Here is an 18,612-nt window from a genome sequence, read left to right as displayed (position 1 = left end):
GAAGCACATGTATCAATATGTCAATGTCACTACTTTTTTCTCCTTCCTTGGAAGAATACAGTTTTTACTTTCTGAAACGGCTTTTTGTTATTTTCTCAAACCCCATTTCCAATAATTATAATGTGTAAGTTTCAACTTTTTATTATTAGAAAGCAATTCACTCTGGAAGAGGGGCACAGATATAAACTTGTTTCATGTATTATGTAGTATTACCAGGAATTGTTCTTGTAGTGACTTTCAAATGGGATTCTGGTTTTTTTAAATAAATTATCAAATTCGATGAAATTTATAAAGTATTATAAGTATTTCCTGTCTATAAGGTAGAAAATGAAATGAAATTGAATTGATAAATATTTATTCAGTATGTTGGCACTTACGAATGTAAAGAATATTTATTTGAACCCTAGCAGCATACCTACAAAGACAAAAATAATGAAGTAGAAGTTGTGAATTCCTTAGTTTCTTTTATTAAACGATTACTAAACACATAGGTACGAAAAGTGAAGTGTAGTAAGTAAAATGTCATGTCAATAGTTATTGGAAGAGACCTATGCTGATAATATTGATGAAGAGGATGATGTTGATGAAGTTAACAAAGCAAGTGATAAATGTTGATAACACCATCCGAGTTTTAACGATGTTGGTTTTATTTATAGTACTAATGTGCTTAGTTTGTTGAACCAAGGCGGAAAAACATTTCAGCTCGAAGGGCATTTGGTTGCAGTCTGCTAAAGATTACAGTATGTTACTAAACGTGAAGCTGGAAAGATCTAGAGCAACGAAGCTTGCTTACATGGTATGTAGTTAATAATCTATCCAGTTCGTTGACATGCAATTTGTCCAATTACTCACTGAAAAATTGCTGCGGTGCAATTACCTAACTTAGGTTAGTGTATTTAAAATGTACGACTGGCATTTGCTTAATTGGTTATACACACATACAGTTTTAAGCATAGAGATAATATGGTTTGGAAAGCAACTGAGAAGATGTTTCTGTCGTGGTTGCTTCGTCAGGCCGCCCCGGCTCTACTCATCTTCAATTGAGTCTCGGCCTTGATTATAAAGGTTTTGCCACTTGCAAATCATAGTTTTACCAAGGCAAGAGTCCCCATAAACAAAAAAATCTCTTTCGAAATAGTTTGAAGAAGTTTTCCTAGCTTAATCAGAAACTTAATGAATACAATAACTTAAACAATAAGCAAGTCAATCCGGAAAAAAATCACAACACAGAAAATTGACTGCGCGAAAGTCAATTTTCTCAGTGTTGTGATTTTTTTCCGGATTGACTTGCTTATTGAATTTTATTTCAGTGAATAATGTTCCGATTTTAATAATACTTCGTATTTATGCTTTTGATGAGTGTGACTGCTAATGCCGTAGAAAAAAGTTACCTTTTCACCCTCCATACCCCCCGTTCCGCGAACTTTTTGACCTACCCTCGTAGAATTCGATTAAAAAAAAAATTAAAGGTGATAATGGATTGCCAGTGAACTTAAAAACATCTCTAGCTTATCTTCTTTTCAATGATATCTCACTTGTAGTAATTGAAAATGAAAATGAAATTTATTTAGTCCAAAAATATTACAGTACATGATCTGGTTACTGTTACATTCAGAACAAAAACGGATTTCAATTTATACAGTAAGTATGTACTAACAGCATCTTCACTGGACTCCACACTAGGATTCCCTGTGTCGTGGAGACCAGTCTTCCCATTGAAGTTTCGAGATAAAGTGCGTGCATGACTTTGTATATATTTTGAAAATTTTAACTAACTTGAAAAAAATCGAACTGCCTAAGGCAGGAATTGAACCCACGAATATTTATAATTTTCAAATAAGTTTGAGATGCGACTCTTATCGTTAGAAATTAAATATTTTTGTGTGTGTGTGTGTGTGTGTGTGTGAGTGAGTGAGTGAGTGCGTGTGTGTGTGAGCGCTAGTGGCAGGATATATACATATTTACCGCATTTAGATGAGAGTTTGGAGTAAGGTTTCCGTATCATTATAACTTTGGCATTGTAGCCATTTAAATACCATCGTTTTGCAACCTGTTCTGAGGTGCGATTGTGTAAAGTTGTTCATGGATGGACAATGAATACAATTGATCATCGATCGTATATCTAAATTCGAATTGTGTAATTTTGTCCATTTCATGAAGACCGAAAAGTGACCGGTCGTATATAATCGTTTCATGGATTTGCGTTTTATTAATGAAAAACATTCGCTAAAACTCATTATTTTTTAACAAATAACAAATGAAATCCATGTTCAAATGCAGTTTTTTTTAATAAAATTTTATGATTGCACCTTAATAACATACTTTTATTCTTAAAAACATTGAATTCGAATTAAAAATTTACCTCTGCAAATCAAATAACCAAACGCATAGAACGAATGAAATAAGAGTTCCACTACCCGCCCCCAGGTGGCATACATACTTTAAGGCTAGGCAGGCTAAGTTGAATACTACTCTACAATAGGTGGCGTTAATGGACTACGAAAAACGACGTGAAATGATTACTTCTTTTTATTTATTTATACTTTAATGCCAAAATTTTAACCTAAGGCGAACTTAATCTCACATTTAATAAATTATACATAAATAAGTGTTTTGAGAAGTAGTATTTTAATCTATGTTCTGTGAATGACAAGTGTTATCTGTCAAGTGTCAAAAAACTTGAAAAACTTTTACGAAATTTTTGAATTATGTTAAATTTGTTTTTAAACACAAGTAAGTATAGATTATTACACTAAATTAAGGCATTCTATCAAAAATGAAAACAACCCAAGTTTCAATAACTACTCCTGTAACTTTGGTTTCTTCTATATCAAATAATCAATTTCATTTTCAGTGCCAAAGGCAAGAATAATTGCCCACGCCAGATGGAGACCCAGCTAAATAATGTAGTAACAGCGCGTGGTCGTGTGATGAGGGTTCCTTGACTTGAGTTCTGGCGCAACACGTCCTGGGCACTAAACAAGATTGGGGATGGGACGTCTAAAGAGGTGCAAGCCTGGAAAACGGTAAGGCCTATTTTATTGACATTAACCAATAAACTGTTCAACATACTTACACAACATAACATTATTATGACTCTTATAATGCGAACAGCTAGGGACTGGAATTTGTTGCCTGCTGCTGTCTTTCCCGAAGACTATAATCCGGGTGTTTACAAGGCGAGAGTGAATAGGCACTTACAGCCCAGATATGTACCATCCTAGACTGCATCCAACTTAACACTTGGTGCCGTCCGGCACCTAGGCCCATAATATTCCGACCTCAAAAAACGGTCAAGTGTGAGTCGGACATAAATATGCGAAAATTTTACAAGTCTCGGCTCCATACAAAATGCCTTTGAAAATTCGGCTAAGTCTAAACTCCATACGAAAGCCGTCGAAATTTTTTTAAGTGTCGGCGCCATACAAATTACGCTCGAAAATTCGGCTATGTCTCGGACCCCCTTTGCTATACCCTAACCCAGCTTTTAGTGCTATAGTTGTTGATGAAAAAGAACTCTTGTGTCTCACTAAAACTTATTTCCATTAACACCAAGCACTCACCGCTTACCACACTTTATCTTTCAAAGAAATAAATTAACAATTTGCATACGAGGACGAGGATATAATTACACCTCTATGAGAATTTATACGATTATCATGAGTTACGAGTCACCGCAATCATTTGACATTAGCAATGGGCTCATGAAACTTAGACAATTCGAATTTTCTGTCAAAATCATATTCATCATTCACTCATCGTATAAAATTACGATCAAATCGTTATCATATCGTTATCGTTTTATGAACTCCTTACACAATTAGAATTAGCCGTTTGACACATCATAACGTACGTTATGAACTGTCAAATGAATACGATTGCCTTAGACAATCGCACCACTGGTCATATTTAATAATACTTTTATCTATCTTGTATACCTGAGTGTAAAGATATGGACCCATAAAGCTAAAAGATCTGGGTAGTTCCCACTTAAGTGATCTGTACGAGGTGCGTGCCGCATTGCCAGCTTGCCTGTGAAAGAATACAATCGTAGCAGATATGTACAGTTGACGAACGCTGAGAAGCTGGCATTCAGCATAGAGATTAATTGTTGATTAATTAGATATTGAAATTCGTCAAAAATTCAAAGATTAGGGAAGAAAATGGAATAATAATACAAACATTATCCATTCTTTATGGCGGCTTGATAACACTCGATATTTGGAAAAAATACACTGCCATCTAGAAGAAGTGGCCGGATAAGCTTCGGCGTTTGGAGCTGGATGGCAGCCAGTGGACCTGGTGAATTAACCGAGGTCAGTGGTCGAATGAATAGCCAACAATATACGGATATTTTAGACGAAGTTTTAGTGCCCAGTTTGGAGGCATACTTTCCCGGATTGACGTCTATAATAATTTTTGTGCAAGTCAATTCAGGGGTCCATAATTCGCGATACACTCAAACCTGGTTTAATCGCCACCAAAATTTGGTGAATTTGTTACCATGGCCGCCTAAAAGCCCAGATCTCAATCCGATTGAGAATTCGTGGGGGCTGATGGTTCAAGAGTAGGACACCAAGCTAGAACCAAAGAAACCTTGACCAGACTCGTCCACGAGATATGGGATAGTTTGAGAGGCAGCGATGTATGGCTATGGAATAACATGGTTTCATCAATGCGGGAAAGGTTGCAAGATGTTATAAACGCTGAAGGTGGCTACACAAGATTTTAATTTATTTAGTTACGGATAATTCTTTTTTAAAAATTAATAATGATGTGAAGCGACAGTGAATTAAACTTGATTACTTTTGTATCATCTTTGGGTTTGGAATGTTGTCTTTGGTCGATTAAAAAAGGCGGCTATCTTGTAACAGGACTATTCCCACCTCTCGTTCCCAGCACTGCAACTCCTGTGTAGCCAGGATCTACAGCTTGACCGCCACAAAAACCCAACCAATGAAGGTCAAGTTTGTCCCGGGGGAAAGTTAAACTGTCATTGGACCCGCAACGAAATTAATCAGAAGAACATAGGAGGAGTTCGAAAATAAGGTTCGACTTCCCTTCATTGCAAAGCGGGTGACAAACGTTCAAAACCATCAAAGCCATCTTGTAAATGGGTCTTGTAATTATCCTTGGTCTGAGGTCTCGTAAGAATAATAAAACATACTCAGTCAGTAATTCGGTATTTTATTTATTTACTGCCTCTTAACACATGGTGGCAGCGTTAAAAGTCGTAATAAATGGAGAAAAAACAAAAAGCAGATATGAAAGAGGCAGCGCTGGGTGGAAGGAGCCACCAAGCCAAGGAGGCGTCGAGGCTAAGATGATGTTGATAAAATTATTTCGATGTTTTTCACATTAATAAAAGTATTTTATTAAATGTTTTAATGTTTTGTTAGAGTATTATTTGGAAAATAAGTAGGTATTCCTAAAAATTAAATTGTCTGTGACTATGTATTCGTCACTTGTAAAGTTTCAAAAACGGCAAAGGTAAGTATACACTTCCAATATCATTTTGATGTAGGTATCCATGACAATGTCTATTACGAGTACATGCAATGTGTACATTTGTATACATAATTATTATAGAAATTGACATGGATAGTTAAAAATGATTTTCGAAGTGTCAATGTATTTATGAATTTGTTTTGCTTATATTAATGTGAAATAAACGTATACCTTATTTTGAAATTGTTTAATGGTAAGTTAATTTAGAACAAATTGTCGTTAACTTCATTCTAGATTGGTACAAGTTTAGATATTTTAGAAAATGTGACAATGTATTAATTGCTCGTGACTGTACCTATTTATTACTAAGGCTTTTAAGTTACATGTATTCGGGAACAGAAACACGTATACATTTTCGCAGTGCAATTCTTAAAAACTGATTCTTCCATCCAAATAAAATTAGATTAGAAGAAGAAATAAGTTAAATAAATTATGCTTACCACAAAATGGAGACTATTTTGTTGTAACAATAAAAGTCTACCAATATACCATTAATCAATGTAATTATTACATTATTACGTCACTAAAAATCACACAAAAAATAGTGTCACTGACCTCACGTAACCGAGATGCGTTGACGGGGATGCAAGGGAGCGTCTGCGCACGGCGGAAAATCCACATCTTTCTACCCCACCATAGCGGGTTATTGTGGAAAGTTCTCAAGGGCTTTCTAACAAAAGCCTTTTATCTCGGATTATCGCAAACCACATTAGTCCATTACGCATACTATCTATAACGGTTCGGTCATAATGTTGGTGGGGGTTTGATAATGCGTGGGCGTTGATCGACAGTTAGTGTTGAAATGAGTGTACTAATAATGACCTGAACTTATTACATGGAATAAAATAGCTACTACGATAAAGGCGACTTTCATGAGCCAGATAAACTTTTTGCATCACTCATTTAGGTACTTAAAATAAACACGATTCGCTCCATCAAAAATATTGTTGATAAGCAAATAGGTACCGTAAATTCGGTCAAACGTTTTACCAAATTACTAATTGCCGTAGCGTGTATTGTACACACATCTACATGGTCTAAAGATATTTCAATTAAACCTAAATAACTAAAATTCTTCGTTTCGCGGACGATATCGTAGTCATGGCTGAGACCGTGGAGGATCTAAGCACAATGCTCGTTACAGACAGACTGGATCGTACGTGCGGAGGATTGGGCAGGGCAGAAATTGGGCAACTAACGCCTTAGATGACGTAGTCATGCAAACTTTACAAAATCGTCGTCAAACAGCTGTTCAGACCCGAAATCGTTTAGAAGAAGTCCGTAACGTCAATGTAAGTGAAAGGACAGTAAGAAGACGTTTGAAAGATGTTGGCTTAAAATCTTACGTGCCAGCAAAGGATATGCCGTGCAATATTGTTTAAGTTACATTTGCATTTATTTTAATTAGTATAAGACCATTGTATTATTATTGTAATATTAAAAAAATATGTATAGAACCTACCTACATTTACTTCAAAAATTTACCCTTTTTTGCGTTCCTCTAAATCTGCCGGTGTGTATTTTGGTCTTTTAAAATAACAGGGATTTATTAGTAAAAAAAGCCAAGAAACGCTCTGGAAACAAGACATAATGAAACACAATTTACGGTAACTTGATAGCAAAGAAATTAGCCTTGACCATTATATAGAAAAGATGTGCAATTTATAATTATTATGAAAAAAAATATCTTTATTGCTATTATAGTTGTATGACTTTGAATTGCTATTTTATTGTCAATTTTACTGACATGAACCCTTTGACTAAGCATACTTCCTATCTCACTATAGATTGGACGAGTTATATTCTAGTGTTTTGACAGGCTTAAATACCTACCTTCGGACGAGATGAAGACTAGTATTTTAAAAAGTTATTAACTGGTCCGCGGTCCAGATTTTCGGTGGGCCAGATAATACCTAACCTAAAATCGCCGTAGTTTTATCAAGTAGAGTATTTACTATCTACTCTGAATAAAAAAATCATTCATTTCATTTTAAGATTAATCCCCGTTCAAATGAAACAATCGTGTCTCTCGTTTCGGTTGCCCCGAAGACATCGTTACTGTTTGGATATTTATCTAAAATAGCCGGCTTCAAACACAGAAGAACGACGGCGTACCACCCGGCATGTAACGGCCTCATCGAGCGATTTCACAGGCAATTAAAAGCTGCTATCATATTCTGTCACGGCTTAAATTGGACTGAGCTGCTTCTGCTAGTTCTACTTGGGATAAGATGTGCTTCAAGGAAGACCTGCAAACCTCGTCCGCCGAGCTAGTCTACGGAGAAACGCTCAGATTACCCAGGGAATTTTTTGAACCGACGACTGACACGACTTCTGACTTGACACACTTCTCAGCTAGACTTAGAAACGTGGTTCAAGATCTGCAGCCGGTAGCGGGCATCCCGGCACGGCCCGAAGAAGATATTCGTTTTCAAGGACTTGCCCACAGCCAGCCACGTTTTTCTAAGAGAAGACGCTCTGCGTGGTGCACTATACAGCCCTCCGACACAGGACCGCATGCAGTCTTAAAGAGAGCTAACAAGTTCTTCACTATCCTGGTGAAAGGAAAGCCACTGACAGTATCTATAGACCGTCTGAAACCGGCCTATCTACTGGAGGACACCACCACAACCACCAATAAAGACAGCAGAAGGTCCAAAAGTCCAGAAGCCGTCAAGAATATTGCTGACAGAAAGTCAAAGGATAAAGTAACAGAGCAAGCAGAACCCGCCAAAGAGAATACAACTAGATCGGGACGCCACGTTCGCTTCCCCGACCATTACCGGCATTGATGGCCTCTGGGGGGGGGAGTGTGGCGGTGTACCACACACGTATTTGGCATAAGCCTTCTCCCAGTACAAAGATGATGCTCGATGTACAAACTTTAAGATAAAAGTAGTTTAGTTGGCAGTTCTTAAAACAAATTATTAAAAATGTTTTTTCTGTTGACGAATGTCCATGATGGATAAAAAATTGTATTATTAGTAATTGATATAAAGAATTGTATTAAGGCGATAGGTGTACTAATTAAAGTATAATGATGTCTAATTGAAATATAATCATTTATTTAAATTTTGTTTCAGTTTGAAAATATGCTGACGATAATTATTATTATTCTGTATAATGATTTATTTTCTTTTTTTAAATTCTGTTTTGAAACACAAAATAATCATCGCAATTTTTTTCGATCTGCGTAAATTAAAATCGAGTTAACATTCCCGTAGGCAGTTATGTTAGAATTGGCAGCGCTTCGCATCTGTATTCTGAGCGCACTTTGGTATCGGGCAGAAGCGCGGGCGCGCGGCGAGAGGCGCGTTGTCTCGCTCTAATGCTCAAGGTCGTTCGGCCATGTAATCGCCTTAACAGCAATTGATTGGTTTTCTTCAACTAAATTTGTGAGCTCATCATTTATTTCATTAATCATTTTTACTTTCCGTTTTATCATTGTGAAATTACAAAGGTTTTAGCCTTTGGTATAATAAATAACATACAAGATTTCGAAATGATAATATACGGGCGGCTCAACGATGATGGACATGTTAATTTTGCCTAACGAAACTATAGAAATCATTGTGCAATTTCATGCATTCATTAGATTAGAAAGCTCAACAAGCTACTTTGCAGATTAAAAAAGCTTCGACCATATTGCAACTTAATTATAGCATTAAGATTTATCATGGCCAAAGATAACCCAATCGCAGATAAGTGTTTAATGCCTTTATCGCTATCTAGAGAGCTGTTTGATCCATTTAATCGTGGTCATAAAATAGACGGACAAAGAAAGTTCACTTTTACCGTGTCAAAAGTAAAACACCCATCCTAAGGCCTCAGCGTCGAACTTAGCGGGCAGCGGGGCGGGAGCGGCGGCGCACNATCCACCGTGCGGCGGCGCTGGAGCGGGGCGGGCAACGCAGACCCGTTCTCGAAACAAGCGGGCAGCTCGCGCGGCGCTTTAGCGGCGAAGTGTTGTGTTCGGGGTTGCGTTGTCGAGATATTTGTTTTTATTCGCAAACGAAATGTCTGAACAACGGCGACAATTTTATTTCGATTCAAATTTATTCCTAACGCTGAAGCTTCCAAAAGAAGGAGTGCGCTGCCTGCTCGTTGCCCGCTCCCTCGCCGCTGCCCGCTCGTTGCCCGCTGCCGCCCCGCTGCCGCGCCGCTGTTTTCGAGAACCGGTCTATTTGATTTTACGCATAAGATCCTGCCGCTCCCGCGCCGCCGCCGCCCCGCTGCCCGCTAAGTTCGAGGCTGAGGCCTTACAACCTATGTAAGGATGGATGTTTCATACTCTTTCACTCAAAACCTACTGAATGGATTTTAATGAAACTTAAATCAGTATAACATGCAGGCTATAATTTATAAAGATCTGTGACAAACTAAATTTTTAAAGGCCTAAGCAGTGATACATAAGTATACAAAATCACTTAGTACCTAACGACTGTTATTTTTTAGGGTTCCGTAGGCCTGACAAGGAACCCTTATAGTTTCGATATGTCTGTCTGTCTGTCCGAAGTTTTGCCTGGAAACTATTGGCACTAGAGAGCTGTAATTTTGTGGAGGTATGTATATTAATCACGCCGACAAAACGGTAGATAGAAAAAGTTTAAAAAAATATGTTTTTAGGGTATTTCCCCTTCATTTAAAGTGGGGATGATATTTTTTTCATCCCTTACCCCATCGTGTGGGGTATCGTTGGATAGGTATTTTAAAATGAGTTAGGGGTTTGTAAGACTATTTTTCGATTTAGGAATCCGTTTTCAAAATATTTGTCCCCCCCTCTAAAAACTAAACTGTTGGCTTAAAAAATCTGGAAAAATTCACAATAATAGTGCTTTTTATGAACTTTCCAGGAAAACTATGACGGTTAATATAGATTAGTTACTTTAAGAGTAATAGCGATTTAACTCGTGTATTATAAAATTTCATACCTAATAAAAAATCCTTAGACGAAAATATTAAAAGTGACTTTAGATGAAGTAATTGCTTGCTTCTGAAAATATTGTGTTCACACGGACTACTAGGGAACCCTACACTGCGCGTGATACGACACGCATTTGGCCAATTTTTAGGGTTCCGTAGCCAAAATGGCAAAAACGGAACCCTTATAGTTTCGTCATGTCCGTCTGTCCGTCTGTCCGTCTGTCCGTCTGTCCGTCTGTCCGTCTGTCCGTCTGTCACAGCCGATTTACTCGGAAACTATAAGTACTACAGTGATGAAATTTGATGGGAATATGTGTTGTATGAACCGCTACAAAATTATGACACTAAATAGTAAAAAAAAGAATTGGGGGTGGGGCCCCCCATACATGTAACTGAGGGATGAAAATTTTTTTTCGATGTACATACCCGTGTGGGGTATCAATGGAAAGGTCTTTTAAAATGATATAAAGTTTTCTAAAAAACATTTTTCTTAAAGTGAACGGTTTTTGAGATATCAGCTCTCAAAGTCGTAAAAAGTATGTCCCCCCCCCTCTATTTTTATAAATACGGGGTATAAAATTCTAAAAAAAATAGAGGTGATGCATGCTAATTAACTCTTTCAACGATTTTTGGTTTGATCAAAGTATCTCTTATAGTTTTTGAGATAGGTTGATTTAACTGTTGCTGCTACGGAACCCTTTGTGCGCGAGCCCGACTCGCACTTGGCCGGTTTTTGTATGTAGCATTAGGTACTTCATGGTACGTTCTTGTGAAAGAGAGAGCCTTCTGTATCTACCTCAATCGCTGTAAGCATTACTAACACGAAACAAGTGCCGGTGAATCCTTTGAATAATATTGTAATGTGATAGGTTCAACCACAGATAACAGACAGAAACTAAAGGGAGATGTACAAGGAGGCGGGGCCGGTGTCGCAGCAATATGCCCAAAAACAGTTAAATTGATGAATTGAAAACATTTGCATTAACGGTTCATTTCTATAGCCCGAGATCATACAATTACATTCGCGAAAAAATTTCTGATTGCTTGCCACATGTTAATACTCTCATAAACTGGTAAAACGCGTAGATTGTGCTGCAGAAAATATGTAAATTTAAATGAAAGTATAAAGCTATAAAAACCTAATATTTTTTAATACAGCATCGAAACTATACACTATAGACATAAATATATATGGCTGACATAACGAGCAACTCATTAGCTATCTGAAAATCAAAACTGTAAAGTTGCATCGTTATTTGTAAGGCTCTCCCTCTACTTCACGCGCGTGTAGTTTGTTAGTTTTAACTACTTGGGAAATAAGACAAGTGAATGACAATATTGTATGTATGTTTATAAAACTTACAAGAATGGGCAAATGCCACAGTATTAAAATGGATATAAATATATTTTTTAAAACTTCAATAATCGATTGAAAATACAAAAATAAATCATAGCGCAGCAGGATAGTCTTGGAAAAAGTTGCCAAAGCTTGAAGTTCGAAACTGTGGCCAAAGGATACTTTGTATAAGTATCGTTTATCCTTCAACTATCCTGCTACACCATTTAAGTATGTTTTTAATGTTCTTAGCCCACGACAAAAACAAGGAACAATTGTTTAAACTTTTGGCAAAAAATCTGATTGAAATTCAAGTCAATGGAAACACTGTCGTTTGCACGTTTCAAGAAAAAGTTATTTTCACACCAGGATCTGTAGTGCAAATGTCATCATCAACTCACGAAGAAGCTGACGCCAGACTATTGCACGTTGCTGATGCTGCACGAAACAACCACAACAGTGTTATAATTAAAACGGTGAATTCAGACGTGCTTGTAATAGCACTTGTGGCAAACCGAACCTCTTTGTTATTGATATTTTTTATTTTTCTTTAAGAATTCTGTTTATGACTGCTTTTTCTCAGCAACGGTACGAAATAAACGCGAAGTTTTACTTGGATATTTTTCACTTTTTTGCACGGCCAAACCTCTGATCCCTCACTGTCCTCAACACGTTTTGGTCCTTCGAGCCGGATATATAAAGAATCGAAATGCCCTAGAACAAGCTCATCAATATCCATCAGCCGCCGACGCCGTACTCCACGATCACTACATGGACGACTACATCGGTAGTTTAGATGACGTTTCTGAAGCCGCTAGCCTTGCCGCTGACATTGTGACAGTGTACAAATCGGCAGGGTTCGAAATGAGGGGCTGGGTTTCCAACAACGCTAAGGCATTATCATTAGTTCCATCTGATTTACATGCGGCTCTTCCTCCTGAAGAACATTTAGGCTTGCCGACCACTCCGATACGAGCCCTGGGAGTATAGTGGTTACCTAAGAGGACGTTTTGGGTTTTAGGATAGGCATGAACGACTACTTCCGGTCACAGTTAGCTGGGCTAACCAAACGTCAAGCGCTGTCACATTTGACGCGCGTGTACAATCCTTTAGGTCTACTTGCACCCATTGTAGTAAAAGGACGTGTCCTGTTTCAAACGCTCTGGCGGAGCAATGTGGGATGGGACGAATGGGATAGTTACCTACGGATGTAATTAAAACATGGCAAGACTGGTTCAATGAGCTGTTGTCTGTTGCGAATACACGCATCCCACGTTGTTACCTAGGCGAATGTGGCAAACCGAACCTCTTTGTTTTTGATATTTCATTCAGACAGTCAAGAAGATTGTTGTTATTAGCTCATAACGGTTTGTCACATTTTCCTCATGTTGCGTATTGGCTGGCATACGAGGGGGGAGAATGTGGCAAACCGAACCTCTTTGTTTTGATATTTTTTATTTTTCTTTAAGAATTCTGTTTTTGACTGCTGTCTTGTTTGTAGTATCTTAGCAACGGTACGAAATAAACGCGAAGTAAAGGATAGTGCCAGGGTCTGGACCAATTTATAAAGACTTTGATAAATACGGTGATGGTTTTTAAATCTATCCTTCTGACGATGTATTAAATGTTTGCTTTAGGTGTGGATTTTTTTAAATTTTAACATAGGTGAAGCTGCGAGCGATCTCGCCACGCATGCGCTGGCATGATCTCTACATTTAGACTCGTCTAGGTCTCAACTCTCAATATAGGGAGGCTACGAGCCGCCAGGACCTTAGATGGCGTTGTCGCGTTGGGGCTAGCGGAGCTCCCACCGCGACAGCGTCAACTGGGCAATAAAAGACATTTTAAGAGACTTCTGGAAGACCAGATAGGCATTGTCTATCGTAAAAGCATATTCGAAATAGAATCTTTATAATATTCATATTTTACATTTTACTAAACTTTAATTATCATTTTGGTCTTTTAATATCCACCACAAGAGTACGACGAACCTCGTTAATTTACTAGAGGAAGAATGGGAATGGCTTATTACTCTGCTAGGACCAAACGACCAAACACTATGTATTCAAATTGAAATTTACTTGTTTATGAAGGTCCAAGCAGGCATAATATCATGGTTTTACCAACAGGAAGAGAAATACTTATGAATAGCAAATTTTTTAAGACGATGAAATCATGAGAAGAAAAAATATCTTTGATTGCCGGATCTTCATCCGGATAGGCATAGTTCAACTTTTCAGTCCCAGCCATATAATTAGAAAAGTAAGACCTTCAGTAGTACTGAGCATAAACGGTACTTAGTCCGTTTCAGCTTTATGTGTACTTAGTTTAGAATAAAAAAGACCTTTTTTGGAAAGTTCTCTGAATGACATGATAATTATTCAAACTATTAAATGCAAATATATCTTGTTGTCCAATTATTTCCCTAGTCGCGAAAGAACATTCTTCGCGTTCACTCTTAGAGAGAATAAACCTGTGACCGATAGGCAGACATAAAGCTAAATAAAACGTTCCCAGCCTTAGAAATGAATATTGAGAGACACTTACCCTCAAAATCCTGTAAGGACTCTCAGCTAGCAAGCAGACGTCTCCAGAACTGATTTGGTTCTGAGGCGGGGTCGGTAGCATAATCTGGAGTTCGCTTACATGTTCCCTCTTCACTGTAACCTCTCTGTTGTGACCCGTCAAGGTCCACATCCATTCCTGTGAAAAAAATATACTAGGTTAAAGCAAGAGCACAGAATAATACTATTTAGGTACTTACTATGTACAGAAAGATTTAAAAAATGTCTACTCAATATCGTCAACAATATTATTGGTGTAATTTAGCTTATGTCAGAGTCGACCAACGTTTCGTTTACATGCGTCAGGATCGGTACTATGCCGATGCGAGAGCTGACTTTTACAAGAAGCTACTGTGTCGCCATCTAGAGCACCACATTTGTATTTTTTCTTCTTTCCATAGCAAATATTGTGTTTTCTTCACTATCAATTAAAGATGAGTTTTAGCAAGAACTTGTACCCTAGACCTCCAAGTAGTACGAGCAAAACTAGGTCACTAGACGTTATTAAACGAATCCAGAGATTAAATAACAGTAAGTTTCTTCTCCCTTAGGACACCTGATATTTGGTTACACCGCAATATACGAGTAATACAAGCAAGGTCGAGCTTCATTCAACTAAAAAGGAGCCACTTTTGTGCACACGTTATATCTATAGAATCTGCTGAGTTGTTTCATATAGTAAGTTAACTTACATGATTTTTTTATTATTATTGATCACCTCTCTAGTTTCAAAGGATTGACTAGTGGGAAGTTTGGAACCTTAGTACTTCTCAACTGAATTTACTTTTATTTATTAATTTATTTACTTTAGGCCATGACCGCCCGCCACACGAGCGTCAGAAGCTTTAACTAAAACAATTTTAGTGCACGTAAACAAGGTCACAGGAAATTCTTAGTAGTACTACCAGTAGAACGTTCCGGTACAAAAAAGGAGCCAAGCACATGCTTGTACATGTGACTTGATTAGTCCTTATTTGGCTTCAGGAGTAAATTAGTTTCCCCTCGACCTTCGAGCGCAAAGTTGAATTTGAATCTTTAAAAGGGTTATTATGATTAATGGCAACAGTAATTAACTTTGATGCAAAACATTATGAATGCATTTTAAATCTTACACGTGTTTAACCGAGAAAAAAGGTAACATAGATGTAGAGAAAAAGGATTTTTTGTGAAATGAGATTCAAATGTAAATGTAGATGAGATACTTACAGGATGCCTGCCATAGCATATCATATCATCTCAATGTCTTGGCTGAGTGGTTCCTATATTTTCTATTAGGGCAATAACCTTGTGAATTGACACATTGCATGCTACACTATGCTACGTTACAACAAAATAATATGTGTCTCAGCGTACGTGTAGTAAACCGACCGTTGTATCATATGTTGTACGAGTATATCCTCGGCATTTAAACCTAATTTCTTTCGTTCCACTTCATTGCCTTGTAGATGCGTTGCCTGCATTTTAGAATTCGCGTGACCTGCACTCAGTAACATCATACAATTACAGCCACACGTGTACATTTTGCGAGCTAGACGAGCGATAACTTTTAGCATCGTTACGTTTTTATTATCATTTTACTAGAGAAACAGAAGTAGTAGCTTTGTCCATACCACACATTTTACACCGTTGAACGTTAAAATATTTACGAAGAAAAAAGCCAGCAACTCGAATTAATACTCTACATTGGTAGTATTCTTGTCATGTCGTTTTTACTTGGTTTCAAGATGAACTGACATGCTTATCATCACACAAATCATTCAGTGATTTACAAGCACGTATGGCTCAATGCAGCTTTCTGGGCCTGTGGCCTGTTTGCTGTCGCATTGGATTATTAACTATCAGTCGATGAAGAACCTGATGTCGTGCCCTGAGTGCCCAAGCAACTGCACTCGGGAGGATTTGATGAGTGCTGCTGACAACGCTACTCTTGTGGCGAAATTTTGGGCTGACACTGTGTAGGTTTGTTGTCGACACGAAAAGAAGATTAACTATCTGGGCCAAGGTTGTTTAAGTCTATAAGAAGAGCTCAAGAGACAGACTCTACTGCATTGAAGTCCATTTATCTTGAACCATGACGCGTGTCAGCGGAGACAGTTAAAAGAATTACTCTCGCATTATTGGAAACGGTTTGGTGTACGTTATTTTTATGAAAGCCGCCACGCATGACACGACTCGTAAGTGCTTCTAAGGCAATGCTGTTTCTTTACAACCTTGTTTACGTAACCTACATCGAATTGGTAACGAAAACAAAATTATGTTAACAGATATTAATAGGATATACTGGAAAAATAAATGCTTTTCTGATTTTTAAAGGTTTAGGTTGTCTAGACTTCTTGTCATCTTCATTAATTTTGGCTTTATGCTAAATTCACTAAAATGGGTACTATTACCATTCACCGTAGCATCTTGTAGGTACTAAGAACCCTTTCGTGCATATACTTATACTTGAATATAACATATACAAAGCTCTGACGTCATCAACGTAATTCTCTTACCGTGTTTCACGACGTTTTGGGGACTAAATCGAATTGAAGAAGACAACCTAATAATAATGATTTAATAACAAAGGCTCTTAGGGACTACTTATGGAATAATAAATTCTTAATAGCATGCCAACGAACTGTAAAGCTTGCGATTTCATCGTGGTAGGTTTTTGTGTTTATTCGTAATTGGCCATCATTATCGGAATGTCATGTGATGGGGTCATCGATTCTGGGCTATGTAAGTATACAGGGTGGTAACGATAAGTGATCTCATTTGATTATTTCTAAACTATACAAGAAATTGAAAAACTGGTTACTGATCCTGAATGTGCTTCACGAGCTCTATCCAACGGTACCAATAAAAGGTTACAAAATTAACTAGATCTATTCGAAAATTAAATGTTTTCAGCCTTCATACTAAATTTATGCCAGCCAAACAATATTAGAAGTATTATTATTTTTTATTAAGTAATAAACCCTTAAAATGAACTCGTAAAATGCATTCTTATTTAAAATTATTCTTGGAAAACATTGGTTTTAGGATTTAGTTGCAATAATATTATCAAGACATGAGTCCCATGAGTGGCTGTACTAAATGTATGGAAGCTGGAAACATTGAATTTTCGGATGGATCTAGTTTATTTTGTAACCTTTTATTGGTATCGTTGGATAGAGCTCGTGAAACACTTTCAGGATCAGTAACCAGTTTTTGAATATCTTGTGTAGTTTTTAATATTATGTGGTTTTACTAAATGTATGGAAGCTGGAAACATTGAATTTTCGGATGGATCTAGTTTATTTTGTAACCTTTTATTGGTATCGTTGGATAGAGCTCGTGAAACACTTTCAGGATCAGTAACCAGTTTTTGAATATCTTGTGTAGTTTTTAATATTATGTGGTTTTACTAAATGTATGGAAGCTGGAAACATTGAATTTGCGGATAGATCCAGTTTATTCTGTATCCTATTATTGGTATCTTTTGAAAGACCTTGTGAAGCACTTTCAGAGTCAGTAATCAGTTTTTCAATATCTTGTATAGTTTAGAAATAATCGAGTGAGATCACTTAACGTTTCCACCCTGTATAACCTTCAAACAGTTTAATCAAATTGGTGGCTACCTGACAGCGAAATGAGCATTGTAGGGGCAATATTAGTTAACCCTAATACACTTGAAGTAACTGTATCTTTTTACAGGCTTATTATGGATCAAGCAAAAAAATCATCGTCATGATTTTCAGCCAGATAAGCCGTTGAAAGCGAAAAGGCTTATTAAAATAATATTTTATGTCCGTATTTCGCGCGGTATTTCAAGATGATTATGGATTAAAGCCCCAAGGTTAGCTCACAAAGCGAAATCAGAAGCTTCAATTTTCAACCACTTTATTGAACAACTGGAGCCATAATCGGCGATTATTATTGACTAGCTTCTGCTTGCGGCTTCACTTACAAAACTCAGTTTGATGAAGAAAGTTCTTGATTTGAAATAGACTTTTTGATGGTTTTGACAGATTTTCTTCTGCTATTTATTTATTGAGAAACTCAACAGCAATCTACAATTTACATACTTGAAAAAGACATTCAGAGATACTTAGCCAACTACTAAATTTCATAACTGCTACAAATTCATGCTAGGTAAGTCTAGAACTAGATACAAAATAGATTTATTTGATTAAAATTAAAAACAAGATTATATTAAAATTTATAGATAGATAGGAGAGGAGTCCAAACCCCACATTCCGCCGGCCGAGATATACATTCAGCGAAATATTGACTCCTTTTAAATGCCGCCTTACTCAT

The 18,612-nt window shown here is 37.2% G+C and overlaps 2 protein-coding genes and 1 long non-coding RNA gene across 3 annotated transcripts in view; 2 read left to right on the top strand and 1 right to left on the bottom strand.

Annotated features, from left to right (window-relative positions):
* The first annotated feature begins 2,413 nt into the window (after positions 1–2,413).
* Positions 2,414–2,967, top strand: LOC114352235 (uncharacterized). The gene is made up of 2 exons (XR_003655843.1): positions 2,414–2,733; positions 2,855–2,967. It is a non-coding gene; the product is annotated as an uncharacterized LOC114352235 (long non-coding RNA).
* Positions 2,968–7,739: 4,772 nt separating this feature from the next.
* On the top strand, positions 7,740–8,300 carry LOC114352234 (uncharacterized). The gene has a single exon (XM_028303756.1). The coding sequence runs from the start codon at positions 7,740–7,742 to the stop codon at positions 8,298–8,300; it is 561 nt and encodes a 186-aa protein (XP_028159557.1).
* Positions 8,301–13,562: 5,262 nt separating this feature from the next.
* The window catches only part of LOC114352233 (uncharacterized), a 40,239-nt gene continuing 35,189 nt past the window's right edge, over positions 13,563–18,612 (bottom strand). Inside the window, exons 3-4 of the mRNA XM_028303755.1 lie at positions 14,315–14,470; positions 13,563–13,592 (exon numbers count right to left, since the gene is read on the bottom strand). Coding sequence (XP_028159556.1) covers positions 13,563–13,592; positions 14,315–14,470 — 186 coding nt within the window. The remainder of the gene's footprint in view (positions 13,593–14,314; positions 14,471–18,612) is intronic.

Source organism: Ostrinia furnacalis, unplaced genomic scaffold (assembly GCF_004193835.3).
Source record: "Ostrinia furnacalis isolate ACB-3 unplaced genomic scaffold, ASM419383v2 OfSCF1277, whole genome shotgun sequence".
In the NCBI taxonomy this organism is placed as follows: Eukaryota; Metazoa; Arthropoda; class Insecta; order Lepidoptera; family Crambidae; genus Ostrinia; species Ostrinia furnacalis.
This window is presented reverse-complemented; position numbering and strand designations above follow the sequence as displayed.